The sequence below is a fragment of the Ovis aries genome, chromosome 13 (genome assembly GCF_016772045.2).
Source record: "Ovis aries strain OAR_USU_Benz2616 breed Rambouillet chromosome 13, ARS-UI_Ramb_v3.0, whole genome shotgun sequence".
Classification (NCBI taxonomy): Eukaryota; Metazoa; Chordata; class Mammalia; order Artiodactyla; family Bovidae; genus Ovis; species Ovis aries.
In genome coordinates, this window is record NC_056066.1 from 70,011,179 (window position 1) to 70,031,180 (window position 20,002).

At 53.0% G+C, this 20,002-nt stretch overlaps 1 protein-coding gene across 9 annotated transcripts in view; it reads right to left on the reverse strand.

Annotated features, from left to right (window-relative positions):
• Positions 1-1,186: 1,186 nt before the first annotated feature.
• The window catches only part of CHD6 (chromodomain helicase DNA binding protein 6), a 203,739-nt gene continuing 184,923 nt past the window's right edge, over positions 1,187-20,002 (reverse strand). For 8 of the 9 annotated variants that reach the window (XM_060397044.1, XM_060397041.1, XM_027977203.2 and 5 more), the window contains 7 exons: positions 18,159-19,742; positions 14,397-14,548; positions 13,799-14,005; positions 12,277-12,729; positions 10,154-10,348; positions 9,145-9,261; positions 1,187-4,600 (listed from right to left, as the gene is read on the reverse strand). In XM_060397044.1, the coding sequence (XP_060253027.1) occupies positions 3,701-4,600; positions 9,145-9,261; positions 10,154-10,348; positions 12,277-12,729; positions 13,799-14,005; positions 14,397-14,548; positions 18,159-19,742 (3,608 nt within the window). In that variant the 3' untranslated portion in view covers positions 1,187-3,700. Of the gene's footprint in view, positions 4,601-7,220; positions 8,070-9,144; positions 9,262-10,153; positions 10,349-12,276; positions 12,730-13,798; positions 14,006-14,396; positions 14,549-18,158; positions 19,743-20,002 lie in introns of those variants that run through there. The other variant, XM_060397043.1, reaches the window with a different exon arrangement.

The window sequence follows — 20,002 nt, forward strand, 5'->3', positions numbered from 1 at the left end:
TCTACAGCAGGCAAAAGAAACAATTTTAAGGTGAAAATAAATCAAGCATAAAGTTTTCTGGAGGGTGTGACACAACTGTTCCCTTGTTCCTGGTGCCAGTTTTTCTGTGTGTAATTCAGTTAGAGCTGGTCTCTGCGTTTGGTGGTTGTGGTGGGGGAGGGTTTGGTCCCAGTCTAGCATCACAAAGGCTGGGGTGTCCTGACCTCAGGCTGGTGGGACTGGGGGCAGTGTCCCAGCGCCCAGCTTTGCAGCCTCTCTGTCAGCTTTCATAAGGCCAACTGGATGCCAGGATCCTCTACCTGGCAACCAAGATGCTCTGAAGACAAACGAGGTCACACTCTGAGGTCACTTACGCAAACACACACAGAACACTGAAACACTAGCCCACTGTACGTGACGAGGTGTGTTCACCCACCCTCACAAAGGAGGTAGAATCTACTGCGGTAGGCTTGGAGATCAAGGGTAAATCCTTGATCTTCACATCTTATCATTCTACCCAGAAGTGCTACCCAAGTCTAGAGGTCTACAAAGCCGGCAATACGTATTCACTTGCAGCAGAAGTCTGTAAGGGCTTCTGGAAGCGTGGCCCACCCAGGCTCCAGGCTGTTTATCTACCATTTATTGAAACTAGGTTCCAAGGGTGAGGCTGGCGGGGCTCCTGCTATCTGCCTCCTTGCCGAGACTTCGGCGCCTTTCTGCCAGCCTGGTTGATAACTTCGGACATAGCCCTTCTGGGGCTTGAGAAGCCATGCTTCCCAAAGCTAAGGATCACAAAGTTCTCAACTTCAGACACAGGAGGCACTTGGGTGTTTGGAGGCCTCTTCCAACCCACAGAGGTGCCCCTCCACCCCGTGAAGCCCGGGGCTCTGGAATGGGGCTTAAGAGAGTGGTGGCATCGGCTGTGGGTGTTCAGGCCACGAGTCCGGGGAGCAGGTGCCGTGCTGTGTCCCCTTCTACTGCATCTGTGTTAACCAGGTGTTCTGGTAGCTCAAGAGAGAAGGCAGGCCAACCCTCCTGAACGAGTATTTACCAAGCCCCCGCACGGTGCCCACCACCGGCACCTAGGACTTGTGTGTGCAGACGATGCCTTCACAAGATGTTGGGGCAGCAAGAGGCAGCCGAGTGCCACTGAAGTCCTCAAATACAAATTTGACTTTTAAACTTTTTTGTTTTTTTAAATCCAGGATCGAGACCACAGACAATTTATTATGTAAGACATGGGGTGAAGAATGATCAAGGAAAAGTTATGGCTGTGAGTGACATGGAACTAGATGAAAAGGCTCAAGTTTGCTGAAGAGAGTTTTAAATTTGGCTTTTGCTCTTGGAAACGTCAAAATAATCATAAGAAGCACTTATGCCTTACAGAGCAAATAATCCACAGAGTGTCATTTTCATTTTGCAAACAGGGACACAATAGCAGTCAAAGAGAAGCCTAAACACCCAGAGAGTTAACATACAGGTTCGATAAGATATAACAAGGGATTTTTAGCATGCTGGTGGGTTGTTAAATCAAATCCATACTGAACCCTGTGACCTACTGGAGGTTCTAAGTGGAACCTGGGGAAAGCAGCCTTTCCATACAAAACAACAACGACGACAGCAAAGGAAACCCAGGCTCTGCTGGGTGTCTATAATACTCATTTGCAGTAAGGCTTTCAAGATACATGAAATTTTTATAGCATTTGTATTTTAAGGATTTAGGGCAAATACATTTTTTTTTTTCCTACTTGATAAAAAGAAAATTAGTACTTAAAAGGTTCAAAAATATATCAATTGAGTGATTTTTTTTTACATAAATAAATTATATTGATTTTTAGGATTAACAGCTGAAAAAACCCTTTCTGCTTCCACTGGAGGCAAAACTGAACAAAATGTTAGTTAAATAGAGCGAGCAGCATTTCTAAGAAATCTGTTGTCAGCATTAGAGACCACCTATGCGACAAAGATGTCATTAAATAGAATCGGTTCAACTACTGGATCTTTTCTTATGGAATCAGTTTACAGAATTTCTGATTTATAACTATGACTCATTAAAACTGGGACTCCACTTTTTAAAAATAAAGCTGGTTTTTCCCCCTCCCCCGGCCATGATTTAACAGACTTCTTTGAGATGCTCATTTTAACATTTACATAATTTATAATCCCAAATGTATAAAAGACAATGACAGAAGCATCATAAATAAATAACGCAAACTCAAATAGTTATGTCGAACTTTTGGACCTTCTGATAAATTATAGCAAAACTGTTACAGAAAAAGTAAAAAAAAAAAAATACAGTAAATTGTTGACAACAAAACGTGAAACCGGTACTAGTAACGCTTCCAACATTTCCAACGGTCCCGCACAACCCTGTGCCCCCTGGGGACTGAACCACGAGCTTCTTTCAAGTCTCAGAGTGTGAACTGTGGATGGAGAGTGAGACCACCAGAAGGGAGGGACCACGTGGGGCGGGGGGGGTGGTGGTGGTGGTGGTGGTGGTGAAGGAAGACGAGGCAGGGGTGGGCAGGGTGGGGGCAGGCTGCCCGGAGAGCTGGGCAGCTGAGGAAGAAGGGGGAATGTTAAGCTTGCCAACACAGTCTCCACTAACTTGACGATCTGAGATCTGGGTTCGACTGTAAAATATAAACTGAAAAATCCGGAGGGAAGGAAAAAACACTTCTCAGTCGCACTCTTTGTAAGAGGTGGAACGCATGTAGCTCTGACAGCCTCGAACCCCTGGCTAGTGTCAAAGAGTGTTGGGGGACTTATTTTTCGTGCAGGCTCCAGAGTGAGCCTGGGTCCTGGCAAAGGGAACCACAAAGCAAGAGTCCAGGAGGCTCCAGCAGCCAGAGGGCTTCCTAAGAGGCCCGAGTAGGGGCAGAGCTGGTCGTGTGCTTTATGCCGTGTGCAGTCGTGCTCCCCACCCCACCCCACCGCTGGCGACAGCACTCGGTGTGTCCAGCTTGCTCGTGCTGGGAATCCCCTTTTGACTCAGGAGGTGAGGGACGAGTGCGTGTGTAAGAAATGCTGCCTGGTCACTATGTCTTCTAGCTGCAGGTTGCCTGTAAACCCACAGGGTAGGGGGAAGTTGTGTTACTACCAGTAAGGTTTCTGTTTTAGAAAGAAATGGATATGTGCGGTTTCAACCGTTAGAGACTTCTGCCTAACCTACTTGTTTAGTAATCGTGATAAAACTGGGAAATATTTTAACTAAAGAGTACACACCAGCATTTCCTTTCTCTGTGCTTTTGTTTTTTTTGGTTCCCTGTTACCCTTCTTCCCGATCGGCACAGCTCACGGAAAAAAAAAAAAAAAAAAAAAGAGCTGCTCTCTGCCTCGGCCCTGCACTGGTCAGTCCCTAGCCGGCTTTCTTTTGCCATTTTTTTTTTTTCCTCTTTGAATAAATGGGAAACTTGGAAGAGAAGGGGGCAGGGCGTGTCCCCACGTCTGTACTAACTACGATCGCTGGAATGGACGACTGGGTAACGGAGTGAGGGGTTCTGCACCTCCTATACTAGGTCAACGACACGGAGCTGATGACGTGGCAAGACCCTGTGACTGACTATTAACATCTGTTACCATAGTTCTCAGACAGGAAATCAGGGAGGTAATAGTACTCATGGAAACACAGGTTCTTATGACGGTGAAGTGAGGGGAAGTAACAAACCTTTATGGGATAAGAAACTTACAAGTCACAATCATTTTCCTTGGTGAAAAAGTCCTAATCGGTGTCACCGTGAGAGTCCTGGGGGCCCCCTTCCCGGGCCTGTGCTGCGTGTTCTCTATCGGGGGGCGCGGGGGCCCTGGGTTCTGGGCAGCTCTGCTCGCTGCCTGGCTCCCTCTCCAGCCTGGGCACAGGCTCTGGGTTGGGGTTCGGGGCGTCCCCCTTAGTTTTCTTCCGCTTCCTCCTCTGGCTCTCCAGACCTGCTGCTTCGGAGTGTCTGGCCTGCTGCATGGCCGGCAGCGCCATGCCCATGCCGGGGGAGAGGAACATGGAAGGGTAGATGAGTCCGGGGGAAACACCTGGGATGAGGAACGGGTTAAACGCCACGGGGCTGCTCGTAGTTATTGCAGGCTCGGGCTGGTCGGAGGAAAAGGGGCTAGGGCCGGGCTTGTCTTCGGCCGACGGGTCCGTTTTGACGTTGTGGCTGCTGGGCTGGTCTTCCGTAGTCTTTTCAGCCGCCGATGCGCCGCCCTTGGTTGTGCTTGACAGGGGCGCTGGCACGGCCGAGGCGCAGGTGGTGGCCATGGGGGCGTTGAGGAGCCCCCCGACCCCGAACATCTGGGGCACGGCGGCCATGCCCGGCAGCACCATGGGCAGCATGCTCAGCGTGCTCTTGACCTCCTCGCCTGGGGGCATTGCCGCGAAGCCGGCTGGGAAGCCCACCAGCCCCGTGAGGGGGATACCCGGCACGTTTCTCACATTCTGCAGCCCGACCAGGTCCATCCCGGCGATCAGGCCATTCATGAACAGCGGCCCCATCCCGGAGGGGGCGTCCGCCACCAGGGCCGGGGTCTTCAGCAGCTCGCTCCGTGGCCGCCTGCCCCTGCGGCGGGGGCCCGTGTCTCGGAGAATGGGCTCGGGCAAGGTGTGATTGAACTTGTTTTCTGGGAGAAACCCCTGAAAAATGAGAGACACAAGATGCTTCAGGCGATGGATGGCGGGGGGTGGGCAGCTCGGGGCTCCACAGTGGTCTTTCCTGCCCGCCCACCCACCAGGAGCTGCACAGCTCTGTGCCCCGAGGACCTCCCATTTGAGGCAGACAGCCTGAAAGTGGTGAGCAGGTTCCCACGTGCTCACGTCCAGTGCCCCATGGAGAGGCCGTTGGAGCTCCAGGAGCTGGGGCCAGCCAGGGACCTCAGGTCTTAGCCTAGAGTGTTTTTACTGAGGCATAAACGACATGATAGCAGTTTCACATGTAAAATATAAAAACAGCAACAAAGGACTTCATGAACTTGCGTGTCATCCTTGTGCAGGGCCGCGCTTGACTTCCCAGCTTCATGTGATCTTAGTGTGTGCAGCTGAGGCCAGTGGTCGAGACCCATGGGGGTGACCCCCTCGGCCAGACCCCCCCATTCGCCTCCCTCCTGACAAAGGGAGGGTTTTAACTGAAGCCACAGAGCCGAGCCGGAGGATGGGGTTTGGGAGCAGGAAGACCTGAAGCTCTGTCCTGACCTGCAGGCCCGGCTGTGGGTGAGAAAGGACAAGGGTACCCAAGTCGAATCCTTAGAAGATGCCACAGGTCTCTGCTCAACGGGCGGCCACCGGCACAGGCCGGTGGGGGACACCGGTCAACCTCTCAGCAGAGGGAAACTGGACGTCGGAGGGGCTGATGAAGGGGGTGGCGATGACAGAGGAGCCAAGCAGGGCTACTGCCCCGTGTTGGGCTGTGCGCGCCTAGCTTCGTGTGCCTGCTCTCAACTCATCACACCCACCCTACGAGTCGGCACTATTGTCACAGCCGTTTCATAAAGTTCAGAGATTCACACACATGTGAAAAATGTGCGCTCAAATGTTCCGAGGTCCCTGGAAAGTGTTATCCCTGAGGTTTTACATTTGTCCTTCAATTTCCCTAATAATATCATAGAAAAACCAAGTCGTCACGGGCAAAGAGCTCTATGACGGTCACCTTTGTGTGAGGAGAAAACCTCCTAGCCAGCCTTGTCTCAGGAAAGCAGACGAGGGAGAGACCTCAGTTCAGCCCCCTTTCTTCCTCGCCAACTGAGGAGTGGCGGGATGTGCCCTGGAGCGCAGCTGGGATGGGACAGAGGGCCCAGGCCTCGCAGCCCCGGCCCACCTGTCTGCTCTCAGCCCACCTGTCTGCTCTCGCTGGAGTGGGACCAGCCCCCTGCACGCTGGGAGCCAGCCTGTCCTGACAGGGCGGGGCAGCCTCGCCCGGCTGTGGGAATGAGGCTCGGGGAGCAGTTCTGTCTGGTTCCCGTTTCTAAAGCGAGGGTCAGACGCAAGGATGGGGCCGGGCTGAAAGAAGCGTTTCTTACCACTCTCTCTGGAGACCATTAGTGCAGATCGCCTCCCTCTGGAGACCACAGCCTCAGGCCCCTCCTTTCAGCCCAGGGCCTGGCCACGGGGACCAGTGCTTGGCCACGAGACCTCCCAAGCCCTCCTCCCTGTTACCCAGCCACAGTCAAGGGCCAGGGAAAAGGCCCCAGGTGTATCTTCTCCCTTTGTGCCCTCAAACGCCCCCACCCTCGCTCTCCCCATCACTCTCCAGCGGGAGGGCCTGTGCCGTCTCACGAGTCTGTCAGGGAGAAGAAACTCTGAGCTTGCTGAGTAAGGCCTCAGCTCTTTTGAATAATCTGCTACCTACACAGCAGGCGTCCGGTAACACGCTTTGAGGCCACTGGGCGCTGGAGAGGTGACTTTGGGCGGCCTGCACCCTGCAGGACCTGTAGGCCCGGCCCCACAAGTTCAAGTCACACTCTTCAGGCGTCAGAATGTCCCCGCCCTCACTGGGAACCACTGGGGCAGATCACGTTGGGCTCGCAGGACAGGGAACCTGCCCAGGAGGCGAGGCCAGGCCAGGCGGCCTGCACCCTTTAGACGGGGGAGCAACAGCAGGAAGTCCCTGGGGTGAGAACAGGGCTTCTCCCCCACTGCAGAGCGCACAGTGGGCTGGCCGAGGAAGGGGGATCCACCCCTTCCTGCGGCTGGCCCGTGGCTGCCCACCCGGGGCACGTGCCCCTCCCAGCAGCGTGGGGACCACACACAGCGGCCAAGCCAGGCTTTGGCAGCTCTCCCTCCTGGTAATTATTCCCTGGGAACAGGCCTGCTTCCTCTTCCAAGGGAGGCTGGGGGGAGGGCGAGGCGAGGGGAGACTCCGAGGGGCAGACACAGGCAATGGGTCTGCTCCTCCTGATGATGGCACGCGTATGTGCCCCCCAGGTATCTCTCTAAACCAACACAAGGCACCACTTAACCCCACAGCCTGTGTGTCCTGGCTCTAACACTCAAGTCCTGGGTAAAGGCAAAGGAGGAGGTGGTGGCCAAAACTGCCTCGCTCCTCCCAGGAAGGTGAGTCAATTCAGCCTAACATGCCCTGAGTAGTAAGAAACCTTACCCCCAGATGCAGCAGGTGGATCCTGGTTTAAAAATTCTAAAAACAAAAAACAAAAACTAGCTTGGAAAGACACTTCTGGGAGAGCTGGGGATATCTGAATATGGGCGAGCTATGACATATTACTGACATGTGTGGTAGTGGTGACAGATACACGGGAAAACGTTCCCAGAAGACACATGCTAAGTGTTTATTTAGGGGTGACACGTCATCTCTGCAGGGCTTCCCAGGTGGCTCAGCGGGTAAAGAATTCGCTTGCAATTTAGGAGACAGAGGAGATGAAGGTTTGATCCCTGGGTCGGGAAGATCCCCAGGAGGAGGAAATGGCAACCCACTCCAGTATTCTTGCTTGGGAAATCCCATGAACAGGGGAGCCTGGGGGGCATATGGTCCATGGGGTAGCAAAGAGTCAGACTCAAATGAAGCGACTCAGCACACCCAGCAAGCAGAGTCTCCACAATATACTGTCAAATGTCTCAGGAAGAAACTAGCAAAACCGTCCCACCCACTGCATAAGAGTAGGTGAAACACTTGACTCTGAGTGTGAAGTATGGGGATATGTGTGCACACGCATGTGATAATGAGCGACTGCCATTTGCCGGGCGGGCATTCTTAGAGCTGAGTCTGTCTGTGTGGCGCTGTCAGCCAAACCCCAGCACACACAAGGCAGGAGGGGCTGAAGGCAGGGAGATGCTCCTTGCGGGATTTGGATATTTCTAGAAGAAATGGGAAGGTCTCTAAGGGAAGGACAAGGAGTGTCACACACCCAAAGGCTCCGGCCCCACTGGGGTCCACCAAGCAGCCCCAAGGGCCAGGCGGACCCTGCCTGCAGTCCCGGCCTTACTGCAGGCAGGGGACCCTGAGGCGGGGCCTGTGTTTACTTAACGAAGGAGGGAAAGCGCATCTCTGGCAGGAGGCTGGCTTGTGAGGACAGCTCGGAAATGAGTACTCTGGCAGGAGACTGGCGTCGGCCGTGCCGTGATGAACGTTAACTTCCAAAGAATGTCCAAGAAACTGAGACGTGAAGAAAGAAATGAGGAGGTCAAGGGGGGAAGCCACTTCGCTCAACCAAGAGCTCGGAGACCCCACCAAGCGAGGGCTGGGGGTGGTCTCTCATGACAAAAGGAGAGCTCGGGGAGGCCGAGGGCGGGGTCTGGAGGAGGGATGTGGGATCAGCCTGTCCAGCAGGCAGTCATGTTTGTCGAGCTGCTAGCGGAGTGACCCTCCGGGCCACCAAATCAGAAACGAGCTTCCTAACAACATTAACAAGGAGGAAATGACTAGGGTGGGTGGTCTCTGGGAACTAAACACAGAAACGGTGTTCTGGAAACCCCTCGGAGGAGGAGAGCTGTAGATGATCACGCACCAAAGGAGGCGGTCAGGAGCGCCTGGGAGATCAGAGGACAGCTTACAAAGGCAGAGCCCCAGAGGACCCTCAGAAGCTCCCTATGTGGGCAGAACTCACTTTGAGGAGGTTAGAAGCACGTATGAGTATCGCCTGCACAAGCTTAACACGCTTTCAGGTTGAAATGCTACCGCCCCCTAGAGGTTGCAAGTCTTCTAGTCCAAATCTGTACCCATCTGTAAACTATAATTAACTCGGCTTCGTCCTACTGCAAGTATCTGCAGATGTCTTTGAAGTCTCTTCCAGGCTCATGATTCTATAATAGGAAAAGGGCAGTGCATGAAGTCAGCTGTTTCTCATTGCCAGCGAGGACAGACGAGGAGGGGGGTGTCTTAAATGGTAGCCGGAAAAACTTAAGGCTGGAAAATGAAAATTTCCAATAAAGAAGTTTTGTTAAAACACTGGATAACAGACTCCTGATAAGACTTAAAAGGTATTTTCCCTGAACTCTCCAAAACAGGGGGAATCGAGCCTTGGGAGTCGTTTCAGTGTAAAACTTAACCCCAAAGTTTTGGAGGGAAAGGCTGAAAACAAAAGACCATGGAGGACATGCTGCTGGTGAGAACACCCTAGTACCACCTGTCCCTGGTCCTCCTGCTAAGGCCGCCTGGCTGCCCCTTCCCAGGTGGGGCGTCCTCTCCGGGTGTGCGATTCCGGGCTCCACCAGGACGTCCTGTTCCTTACCCTCAGGCCGGGCTCCTTGGGGACAGCAGCCCTCTCTTCCCCACTCAGGGAGGTGACGTCTAATGTTCCAGGTTCCTTACAGCGTGGCCTCCTCTGCTTTGGTTTGTCTGAAAAATTCTAGGAGATAAATGGAAACCAACATTACAGAACGTCCTGGCCACAAGGTCTCCTGATGCGGGTGGTGCCGCTCAGATGGCTATGCTGTTTCCTCACTCACGGCCCTCTGCACAGGACCTGTTGGGTCAGGGCTGCAGGAACAGCCGCGGGGCCCCCACCGAGGCGCCCTCCTCGAAGCCACAGTGTTCCTGCAGTTAAGCGGCACGGTGGGCCTCCTGTGGGCGGCCCGCTGGTGCTCCAGGTTCTCAGGGCACTGCTTCACCCCTGCCCTTGCCTCCCCGGACCGTTTTCTCAGGTTCTCTCTTCGCTACTCCTGGTGTGCTGTGTGTCTCCGGAGGGTGTGTGTCTATGAATGCATCCTCCTCCCTTGTGAGCTTTCGAGCGCCTCCCCTTACTAATGAGAGGTAGCCAGGACAGCAGGGGTGGTGGTGGGGTGCCAGTGCTGGGGTGCCCTTTCCTCTGGACCCCTGCTCTGAAGATGGAGGGCAGAGGAGGAAGAGGACTCGATGAGCAGCCCCTGGGCAGGGACTGAAACTAACCCGTCACCTCAGAGTGGAGACGCGGTGACTTGAATGCACGGGAGCATTTCAGTGAAGGGGAGCAGCGCTTATGCATCCTAAAGAATGCCGTGTGAGCTCACAGATGTGGTGACTCGCGGGGAAGGGAGGGGCAAGCGGAGGCTCGCTGTCCTGGTAAGAGGTCACGCACGTCGACTTTCTGGCCTGGCGTTCTGACATGCGCTGGGATTTCTGTTACCAGAAGACTTAACCAGAATTTAAACTCCCCCGCTCCCACTTTCCAATGAAGTTCTCGGAGGACACAAATTTCCCTCGGTTCCCCAGTCCTCCTGGGCCCCCTCTGAGTCTCTGTGTCAGAGGGGACGCGCACTCACCGCACCGAAGCCCGGGACCTCGAGGGAGCAGTCGGCCTGCTGCCGCAGCCAGTCCAGCAGGCTCTTGCTGGGAATGGCTTTCTCAGCCGGGCTGCCGGAGGCTGGGGTCGGCTCCGGGGTCGACGTGGCGGGCACCGGCCCTTCGGGAGGGTGTGGGGTGCTCAGGGGGGCCTGTCCTGGGTCTTCGTGGACTTCCTGCATGGAGGGAAGACGAGTACGTGCCCTTCACCACGACAGAATGAAAACTCGTTTCTTAAAGGACTCTTCCCACCCATGCCTGACCGCCGATCCCCGCCACGAGTTCCTGACGTGGCGGGGGACCCCTCTAGCCGACTGCTCTCCTCCGCCCTGTCTCCGTGGTGACCTCTGGGTCATCCTACCTGCTCAGGCTCCCTCCTATCGTCTCTGTCACCAGCATGGACTGTCCCCGTGACCCTGGCCACCGCACTTTGCTCCCCCATGGCACTGGTCTCAGGTTTTCACGTAACAGAGAGTGCCACCCTGCAATCGACTCGCCTGGCTCTCCTTCTGCATATATAGTCGGCCCTGTGTCCCCAGTGCCTATATGGGGTCTACAACTGTGGTGCTGGAGAAGACTCTTGAGAGTCCCTTGGACTGCAAGAATATCCAACCAGTCCATCCTAAAGGAGATCAGTCCTGGGTGTTCACTGGAAGGACTGATGCTGAAGCTGGAACTCTAGTACTCTGGCCACCTCATGCGAAGAGTTGACTCACTGGAAAAGACTCTGATGCTGGGAGGGACTGGGGGCAGGAGGAGGGGGGACGACAGAGGATGAGATGGCTGGATGGCATCACCGACTCGATGGACATGAATATGGGTAAACTCTGGGAGTTGGTGATGGACAGGGAGGCCTGGCGTGCTGCAATTCATGGAGTCACAAACAGTTGGAGACGACTGAACGACTGAATTGAATAACATATATCAGTACTAAATGTCTGCATGATAAGATCTTCAAAACGCTCTGAAGCCAAGAAAAAAATACTCCACTTACTCCACTGGAATTCTATGATCATGACAGGAAAACCACGGCTTTGCGTCACTGAAAAACCAGACAACCTTCTTAAAGGCATTGAAGAACTGGGAAAGGAAAGAACCTGCCATTTCAGCTTCCCAAATTATTTAGAAAATCAAAGAGGGAGACATCTACCGAACAATACAGCAGAGCTCCCTGGCTGCAGAGGACCAAGTCGCTGGTTTAGTTCCCTGGTTTGCCATTTACTACCTGGATAATCTTGGGCAAATCATTTAACGCTTGTAAGTATCAGTTTGCTCATTTCCAAAACGGGAGCAGTAACCGCACCTTCACAGTGTTGCTGTGAGCACCATTCAGGGCGATCATGTAAAACCCTCAACGCAGTGCCTGCCAGAGGCACTCAATACTCGTCACTAGTATTCCTTTTAAAGTAGTTAGGAAAGCAAGAAATGTTGGTTCCTGTTTCGGAGCCTGAAATTCAACAAATGGGAAAAATCAAAATGCAAAGAGAGAGAAGTTGGTGGTCTCTGACACAGTAAGTGGAGTCAGAGGGGATCTCGGGCATGCGTGCAGGGTCTGCCCTCTTCTGTTTCAGACAAGGATTTCTGAGCTGAGAACACCTTAGTGTGACTTCAGCCAAGCTTCACAGTGACCCTCGGCGGCAGAAGCTGCGGCCCCCAGTTTACAGAGGAGTAGAGCAGGGCTCGATAATGAGCCCAAGGTCGCCCAGCAGGTCAAGCAGCAGCTGAGCCAGGACTGATGTTCAGGACCTCCTGACCCTCAAGTCCCTGCTTCTGGAAAGCCCGCTGCTGCTGCAGACCCAGCCCTACTGCTTCACTCGTTTGATCCCCAGGAGGAGATCCCCTGGAGGCTGGGCTGTTTCTCTGTGACATGGTGAGACCTCCTGGCTCGTGTCTCCAGGATGCAGGCAGGTTAAGGGCCCTCGATGGACTAATATCTATTTCTAGAAAAGACTGAGGACAACTGATGGCAAGAGTTGTTTCAAGCCAGACAACTGAAACAGGGACTGCTGCTAAGTCACATCAGTTGCGTCCGGCTCTGAGTGACCCCATAGACGGCAGCCCCCCAGGCTCCTCTTTCCCTGGGATTCTCCAGTCAAATACCCACCAAGATGCCCGCCTGCAGGGTCTGCTCCTTCAGGAATATGAGGTCCACCCCTCCATCGACATGTTTCCGCCTTCCTCTCCGCCTTCTGGAGGCAGCGTCATCTCTCCTGAGGCTTCCATTGACGATCTGTCCGGTCACTGGGTGGATCAGGCCAGCTTGCAGGATCCCCGACAAGTCCATGCCAAGGGCTCCTTGCAGTGAACCAACAGTCCCGATCTTGGGGGTGCTGGCGCTCACTGGGAAAGGGGACGTGGCCCCTGAGGACCCCTCCGATGGGCAGGAGAGGTCTATGGCTGACTCTCCATGCCAGCCATTGAGGACGATGGGGGGGTGCCCGTGGGTGGCCGAGAACTGCTCCAGGCTCCGAGTCTTCACGTCCCTCTCTACCTCGAACTCGTAAGGATGCCTGTGCTTCTGTTCATCCTTTGTGAAAACCGGAGCCAAGAAGCTCTCCTGCGAAAACACAGAAGGGGCAAGAGAGGTTTGAATGTCACCTCTGTGGGTCAATGCCAGCTCTGTCTTGGCCCCGATTTCCTGGGGACTAGTAATCACCTTCTTGGAACGTCTTTTAACTCAAGCCTTCTCAAACTTCAGTACCTACTCACCTGGATAGCTTGTTAAAATGCAGATTCCACTTCAGTGGGTCTGGGGTTCTGCATTTCTAACAAGTTCCCAGGTGTTGCAAAAGCTCCCAGTCCATGAACTACACTTGCAATTGCCAAAATCATAGTTTAGGGAATCTCTACCTTAGCTGTACATCAGAATCAACTAGAAGTTAAAAAAAAAAAAAAAGCCAATACCAAGTTTACACCCTGGACCAATCCAACCAGAACCTGGAGATTCTCAAGGTCCCCAGTACAGTCCAATGTGTAGCTAAGAGCTAGTGAGCTAACTACCTACCTTAAACTTGAGCCCTTGAGTTTTCATTTGCATTTACAAACCTCAAATAAAACTCTGCTGACTTCCCTCATTTCTTTTTAAAAAATAATACATTTATGTGGCTGCGCTGGGTCTTAGCTGTGGCTCTCAGGATCTTTTTTATGGGCTCTCCAGCAGAGGCACATGAGCTTAGTTGCTCCGCAGTAAGTGGGATCTTAATGCCCTGGTGAGGAATCAAACCTCAATCCTCTGCTTTGGAAGGCAGATTCTTAACTGCTGGACCAGCAGGGAAGAGTCTGACTTCCCTCATTTCTATTGGCTGCTACCGTTCCCAGTCCTCAAGTATTCATCCCTCCCTTTCCTTAGAGAGTCATCTGTCATCAAGCCATGCCTGCCAACTCCCTCCATCACTTTGGATCCACTCCTGCCACTAAGCTGGTTGAGAACTTACCTCGTCCTCAAGTGCCCATCTGCCTCCCCACCCCCATCTCCCATGAACCAACACATCACTCCCACTGAGCTGCAAACCCACTTTCATCACGCACTTTCCCGCTCCAAGACTCGAATGAATCACTCGATCAGGAAATGCAAAGTGTCCTCCTCCTTTGTTTCAAGGTCAGACACAGCATTCTTAGGGCCTCACCTTCTGCATCTGGGCCACCAACGCTGCACCATTGCTGAAGCTGTGCTCTGATGTCTCTGGCTCCGAGAGGCCGCTTCGGGGACCAGCGCTGCTGGTTAACACGGGGGTGGGCAGCGCGCCCGAGGGCTCATACTGCTGGCTGGAGGGCCACTTCCCCTTTAACACCACCTGACAGATGTTATCCAGGCGGTTGATTATCACGCGATCCTATAAAAAAGGATGCAAGCTCTGAGGAGGAAGTACTAAGTTATCCAAGTTTACAAAGTCCCTTGAAATCAAGCTGCATGTCTTCTAACCAGAAGGAGTTGATTAGAAGAGGGCGCACACAGAGACTCACTTTTGTAGTCTTAAAAGAAACGGTGTAGTCTGGACAATGAAGATGAAAAGCCATAGTACTGTAAATACAAAGATGTGCTGAACGCTTTGGTCTTATGGTCTAGTTATGGTCCTGATATCATTAAAGTCATGTAACTAATATCTTTTAAAGATATTAAACATTTGTCTGAGTTGGTGATTCAGAAAGATTCTAAAAGGTTTAATGTAAAGGATTCAAAAGCTGAGGATGCTCTGGGTGGAGCATGCAAGCTCCGGGAGGTACCTTTGGCCACTCGGAGAATGAATAGAGCGTTTTCTCCTGGAGCAGCTGAGCAATGGTGGGAGCCCGCGCCTCTTGCAGGTCGTCCCCGAGGTCTCCAGTGATGCCTGAGGTCGAGCTCTTGCTCTCTTCCTCAGAGTACTTCCCTGGATAATCTGGGAAGAGAGGTTTTAAAAATAAATGAGACAGGTAGTTGGTAGACTGAAGTGATCTGAAAGATAGGACATCTGAGCTTTTTTTTTTTGGCCGCACTGGACAGGGATCCTAAGTTTCCCAACCAGGGATCAGATCCACGCTCACCCCCTGAATTGGAAGGGTAGAGTCGAAACCACTGGACTGCCGGGGAAGTCCCTCATCTTCTTAAAACACTGGCCTATTGTGTGCTTATTTATTTTAAACTGATTAATTACCATGTCTTCTATTTCCAGAAGCGCTCTATCTGTTAAGCTATAAACCCACATCCTGCTCCAAGGCTACCCAAGCAAATCATCTGGTAAGAGTCTGCGTTGGTAACCAAATGACAACACTGGACGACCGCAAAGGCTTCCCCACTTGGTGCAGCGGGGTGAGAGGGAAGTGAACACTGCTTTGATACAGAGGCAGAGACAGTGTGGGAAACAGAACATGGCAAGAGGCTGAGATTAACGATGAAGAAGGAAAAGTCCTGAAACTTACAACGAAGGTAAACAGACCTGATTTACGCTAAAAAATGATGCAAAGACACCTAGGACAGTCAACATCACTGACAGAAATGGAAATGCGACTCATTCCTTCAGTCTTCAGTGGTGAGCACTTATTATCAGTTGTGAAATGGATCTTCAACCATTACCCGCTTCACAGTGCTGACGGGGGACGAACTGACTGTAGGAAAAGCTGGGGGCCCCTTCCGCGGCGAGACGACACGGAGTGTCCGCCCTCTGCAGCGTGGAGGTCTCGCTGGCGCCTGTGCACCAAGTTCCCCAGGGGGCCGCAGGGACCCCTCAGCAGGAGCAGGGCCTCGCCAGGGCAGGGGATTCAAGGATAAAAACAGGACAGTGGCGGCTCTGGCCTTCTAGGCTCTTAAGAACTCCTTGAGGGAAAGGCAGCCGGGAAAAACACGCTAATAATAAACGAACAGTTTCAATTATAAACCATGGTGAGGACCATAAAGGGAAAGAAACAAGGTGCCCTGATAGGGAAGAAGGAGGAAAAACTCTGCTGGTAGAAGGGAGGGCTGGTAGAGGGGGCCTCTCAGAGGAGAGACCACCCAGGAAGAGGCAGCAGCGGGGGAAGGGTGCGCTCGACTTGCTGAGGAACAAGGTGGGAGGGGGGCAAGTATATACAAAGATGGGGGGGTGGAGTAGGGGGGGCAGGACCATCACCATCATGCTGAACTCTATGGGCTGGGCCAGGACAGAAAATCCAAATTATTCTATATCCAATGGGGGGCACACCCCTGCCAGGTTTTAAGCACAGAAGGTGAATTTAAGTTTTGAGAAAGAACAGAACTCCTTCTGCGAGAAGGAGTCAGGAGAGAAGGGGCTGGGCCAGCTCCGCCGGAGACTGCTCCACCCAGTCTGAGAAACAGGCAGGGCCCTCTCGGCCCCGCCAAGCCCACACCCCAGCTTCGGAGGAACCCTTCTGGGGTCTGCCAAAGCCCCTTTAAAAGCACTGGTGCAAGGGACTCCCCACTGCTGAGTGTGTGAGTAGCTCACAAGAGCTTATCAAGTTCACTGCTGCCTCCTAGCCCAGCACAGCCCAGCCCCACGGCCAGGAGAGGACCGAGCACCTCCTCTAACCCATCCTTGCTGGACTGCCTGTGTTCCCAGGACTGAGTAGGTAGTGATTTCCCCCACGACAGAGTTCAAAGAGCAAGGTGTACATATAACCCCGCAGGTGGCAGGGACCCTTTATGCCCTGGGGTGAGGAGGGTGGGCAGGTCAGGGCTGGCTCCTCCCAGGGTGGCTGAGGGATGCACTATAACTTGGGTTCAGAACCCTTCCCAAGAGAGTCAGCAATCACAAGGCAGAAGCCAAAGGTGGGAGCTCAGAAATAAAAAGGAAGTCAGACAACCCAGGGAGCAGAGCAGGGTTCCTCTCTCTTTCCCACTTTAGAGCAGTGGTCCCCAACATTTTTGGCCCTGGGGACCAGTTTCATGGAAGCCAATTTCTTGGCGGTTGGGAGGGGTGGAGGATGTTAACGTGAGCGATGGGAGGTGGCGGGGGCGGGCGTGTGCTTGTAAAATACAGATGAAGCTTTGCTTGCATGCACACTGCCCGCCTCTGGCTATGTGGCCTGCGGAACCTCAGCTTTGGAAAAAGTCACTGTCCTGTGTGGAAGGGGCTGGCCCACCTGAATCCCTGTGTAATACATGGGCCCTGGCACCAGACTGGCCACCAACAGGGTATTCTTTTTTTTTTTTTTTCTGACGAGGATAAATAAGAACTATTTTTTGTTCACCCTAATACGCCCTCTTGGATTTGAAGACATAAAAACAACAGTGAAAAAGTTAAAAACCATTTGTTGTTGCTCAGAATCTCTAATCACTGTATTCATATCCTCGTAAAACATACGCAAATCTCAGGCCACCTAGAGTCTTCACATTTTCAAATCCTTTCCTTACCTAAGATCTCCCTATTTAAAAAGTTCAGACCTATTTGGATTTTTGCCGACTTGCATGTAATTTGGTTATTTATTTATTTTTTTACTTAAAAAAACTGCTTATTTGGCTGCACTGGGTCTTAGCTGTGGTACGCGAGATCTTTAGTTGCAGCACGTGGGATCTAGTTCCCTCACCAGGGATTGAACCAGACGCCCCTGCATCTAGAGCACGGAGTCTTGGCCACTGGACCACCAGGGAAGCCCCTCATTTGGTTATTCTTATTTCTGTTGCGTTACTCAAAGGACACTCAATACAATGCACTGACATTACAACACAGGGTTTTGACAGTTGAGTGGGTTGCTTTTTCCTTCTCCAGGGGATCTTCTTGACCTAGGGATTGAACCCAGGTCTCCTGCACTGCAGGCAGATGCTTTATGGTCTGAGCCACCAGGGAAGCCCAACCTTACTTAAAAAGTTAAGTCAAAGTTGCTCAGTCATGTTTGACTCTGTGACTCCATGGACAATATAGTTCATGAAACTCTCCAGGCTGGAATACTGGAGTGGATAGCCTTTCCCTTCTCCAGGGGATCTTCCCAGGGATGGAACCCAGGTCTCCCGCATTGCAGGCGGATTGTTTACTGAGCTGAGCCACCAGGGAAGCCCAAGGATATGGGAATGGGTAGCCTATCCCTTCTGCAGGGGATCTTCCTGACCCAGGAATCGAAATGGGGTCTCCTGCATTGCAGACAGGTTCTTTACCAGATCACAGTTATTTTTGTGGAGTTCCTGAAAAATGACCTGCATCTCTGTTAAACTTCAGCTTCCTGGCATCCCCTGGCTCTTCTCCTTTACCCAGTTTCAGCACCCTACCTGGTGGAACAACAAATTCCCCTTGATGTCCTATATGGCATCTCATGTATACCAGCACACAGCCCCTGCCCAGACCACGCAGTTGATGCAGCCAAGGTGCTACAGTCACCCTTATCTTTCTGAAATGATCAGACGTAAGCTACTCCGCCCCATTTTCATATAGGAATGAGCCCTATACCCTTCACGTTTAAACACACGGTGGGTGTGAGAGGTCGGTTTCAAAAGCGGTAGAACTCTCACCAGCCCCCACGCACTCGCCCTCCCCGGCCTGGGAGAACTGGCTCGTCCAGGACACAAGGTCTCACACACAGTACCTTGACTCTGGCAGTTCCCGTCTTTATCGAATTCCTCTTTACTCTCATAATCCATGTCTTCCGGCTTGAGCTCACTCCCTTCAGGATACGGAGGGAGACCTTGGTTCCCTTCTGTGCTCTCTTTCCAGGGTTCCTTCAACAGTTCCTGCTTCACCTGGAACAGCTCGGGTGGGACAGCAGTGGGCTCGCCCCTCATTGTGACATTATTGGCTTTGCTTGTGAAGGGGTCTGGGGGGTAAGCCTGGGGTTTCTCCACTTCAAACTCGTCCTTCTCGAGGCCACGTGTCCACCTCTCCACGTGTCTGCAGTGACACTGACAAGCTGTGGGAAGGAAAGGGCCCTGCGGTCCAGGAGGCTGGCTTGTGGCCTCCGTGCTCCCTCTCTTGGCTTCCTCCGTGAGGAAGCCGGCCAGGCTCTGCTCCCCTGTCATGCGGGTGGTGGGCTCGCTGAGAGGCGACGCTGCCAGCCTTTCCTGCCTGCCTGCGGCCAGCTCGAGACTCTCCTCCTCGTTGTCGTCCTCGTCGTCCTCCTCATCGCTGTGGTTCGGACCCAAAACCAACTTGCTTTCTAAGCTTTTGCTTTCTAGTAAGTCAATTAGCTGCTGGTCTGATGACAAATTTCTTCTGGAGTCGCAGACACTCAGGTTGCACATGTCGACGAACCCGCTCTCGTTCCCTGGGTCCAAGGAAGGGGAGGCGAAGCAGTTGGAGTCCAGCTGCCCGATGCTTTCAGGTCTTGGCCCTGCCTCGCTGCAGCCGAGTTCCCCTTCCTTTGAAAGAGACATCAACAGGTGTTTCTCATTTTTAATGTTCATCTGAGCCACTCCTGCTTCTAAAGTTTCCATAAAAGAGGGGTCTGAGGCTATTTTTGCCTCGTGGCCCCGGGGCTGGCAGTTTCTGTCTCTGCTTGCGGGGATGGCCACGGTGTCTTGCTTGGATTCAGTAATGGCACCCGTGCTGCTCTGAAAAGGGCCTGGCTCACGGCTTAGTGCCTTCTTCCCGTACATCATGGTCTCCAAGGACCCAGGCAGCAGACTCTCGTCATGGGTGAGGGAAAGGACATCTTGAGTTTTAGAGATGAAGCTTTCACAGGTCATGTCAGATAAGCTGCCCCTGGGTGGACCAAGGTGGTCGTCTCTACCTTCGATTTTCATGAGGTTCTCGGGTTCGTTTTCAAGGGACTCGGAAGTCCGGCTCATGTGTGTATAGGCCAGAGACTCATACAGTTTGGAGTTGGTCTGGTACAGGCAACAGAGACTCTCTGGGGCCTGGGGATCGGGTCTTTTGTGCTGGGCATAGTTCCTGTAGGCGTCCAGGAAGGACAGCTGGGGGTCGGTCATGACGTAGTAGTCAGTGCGATTCAGGCCGTGCTTGGCGGTGCCGATCAGCAGATCGCGGTCATGCTTCCCACACTCCCACCAGACAGGCAGGTAGAGGCTGGGCCTGCACAGCTGCAGGCGTTCGTGCAGCTGAGGACATGTGAGCACCTGCTCTCGGACCTTCCGCAACAGCTCGATGCGGTACAGCGTTCTCGCGGCCCGTTCTTCAGTGATGGGTTCTACGTAGATGCTGGGATCCAGGGGGCCTGCGAGGGAAAACACAGTGCCCATCACTTAAGGGGAGGTCCACGATACCCCCGCCCACCTGAGCCCCTGCATCCTTATCTTATAGTTTGACCACCTGGTCCTCAGTAAGGCAGGGCCTTAGTGGCCCCTCAAAGACGAAAAGCTGAAACAGGAAGGAAAGATTTTATGAAACCTGGACAGACCCACTGAGGGTAAAAGGAGAGCATGAACACTCCAGTTCTGGAAACGTTACTTCCTGATCGGTAAGTGTGTACTAAGT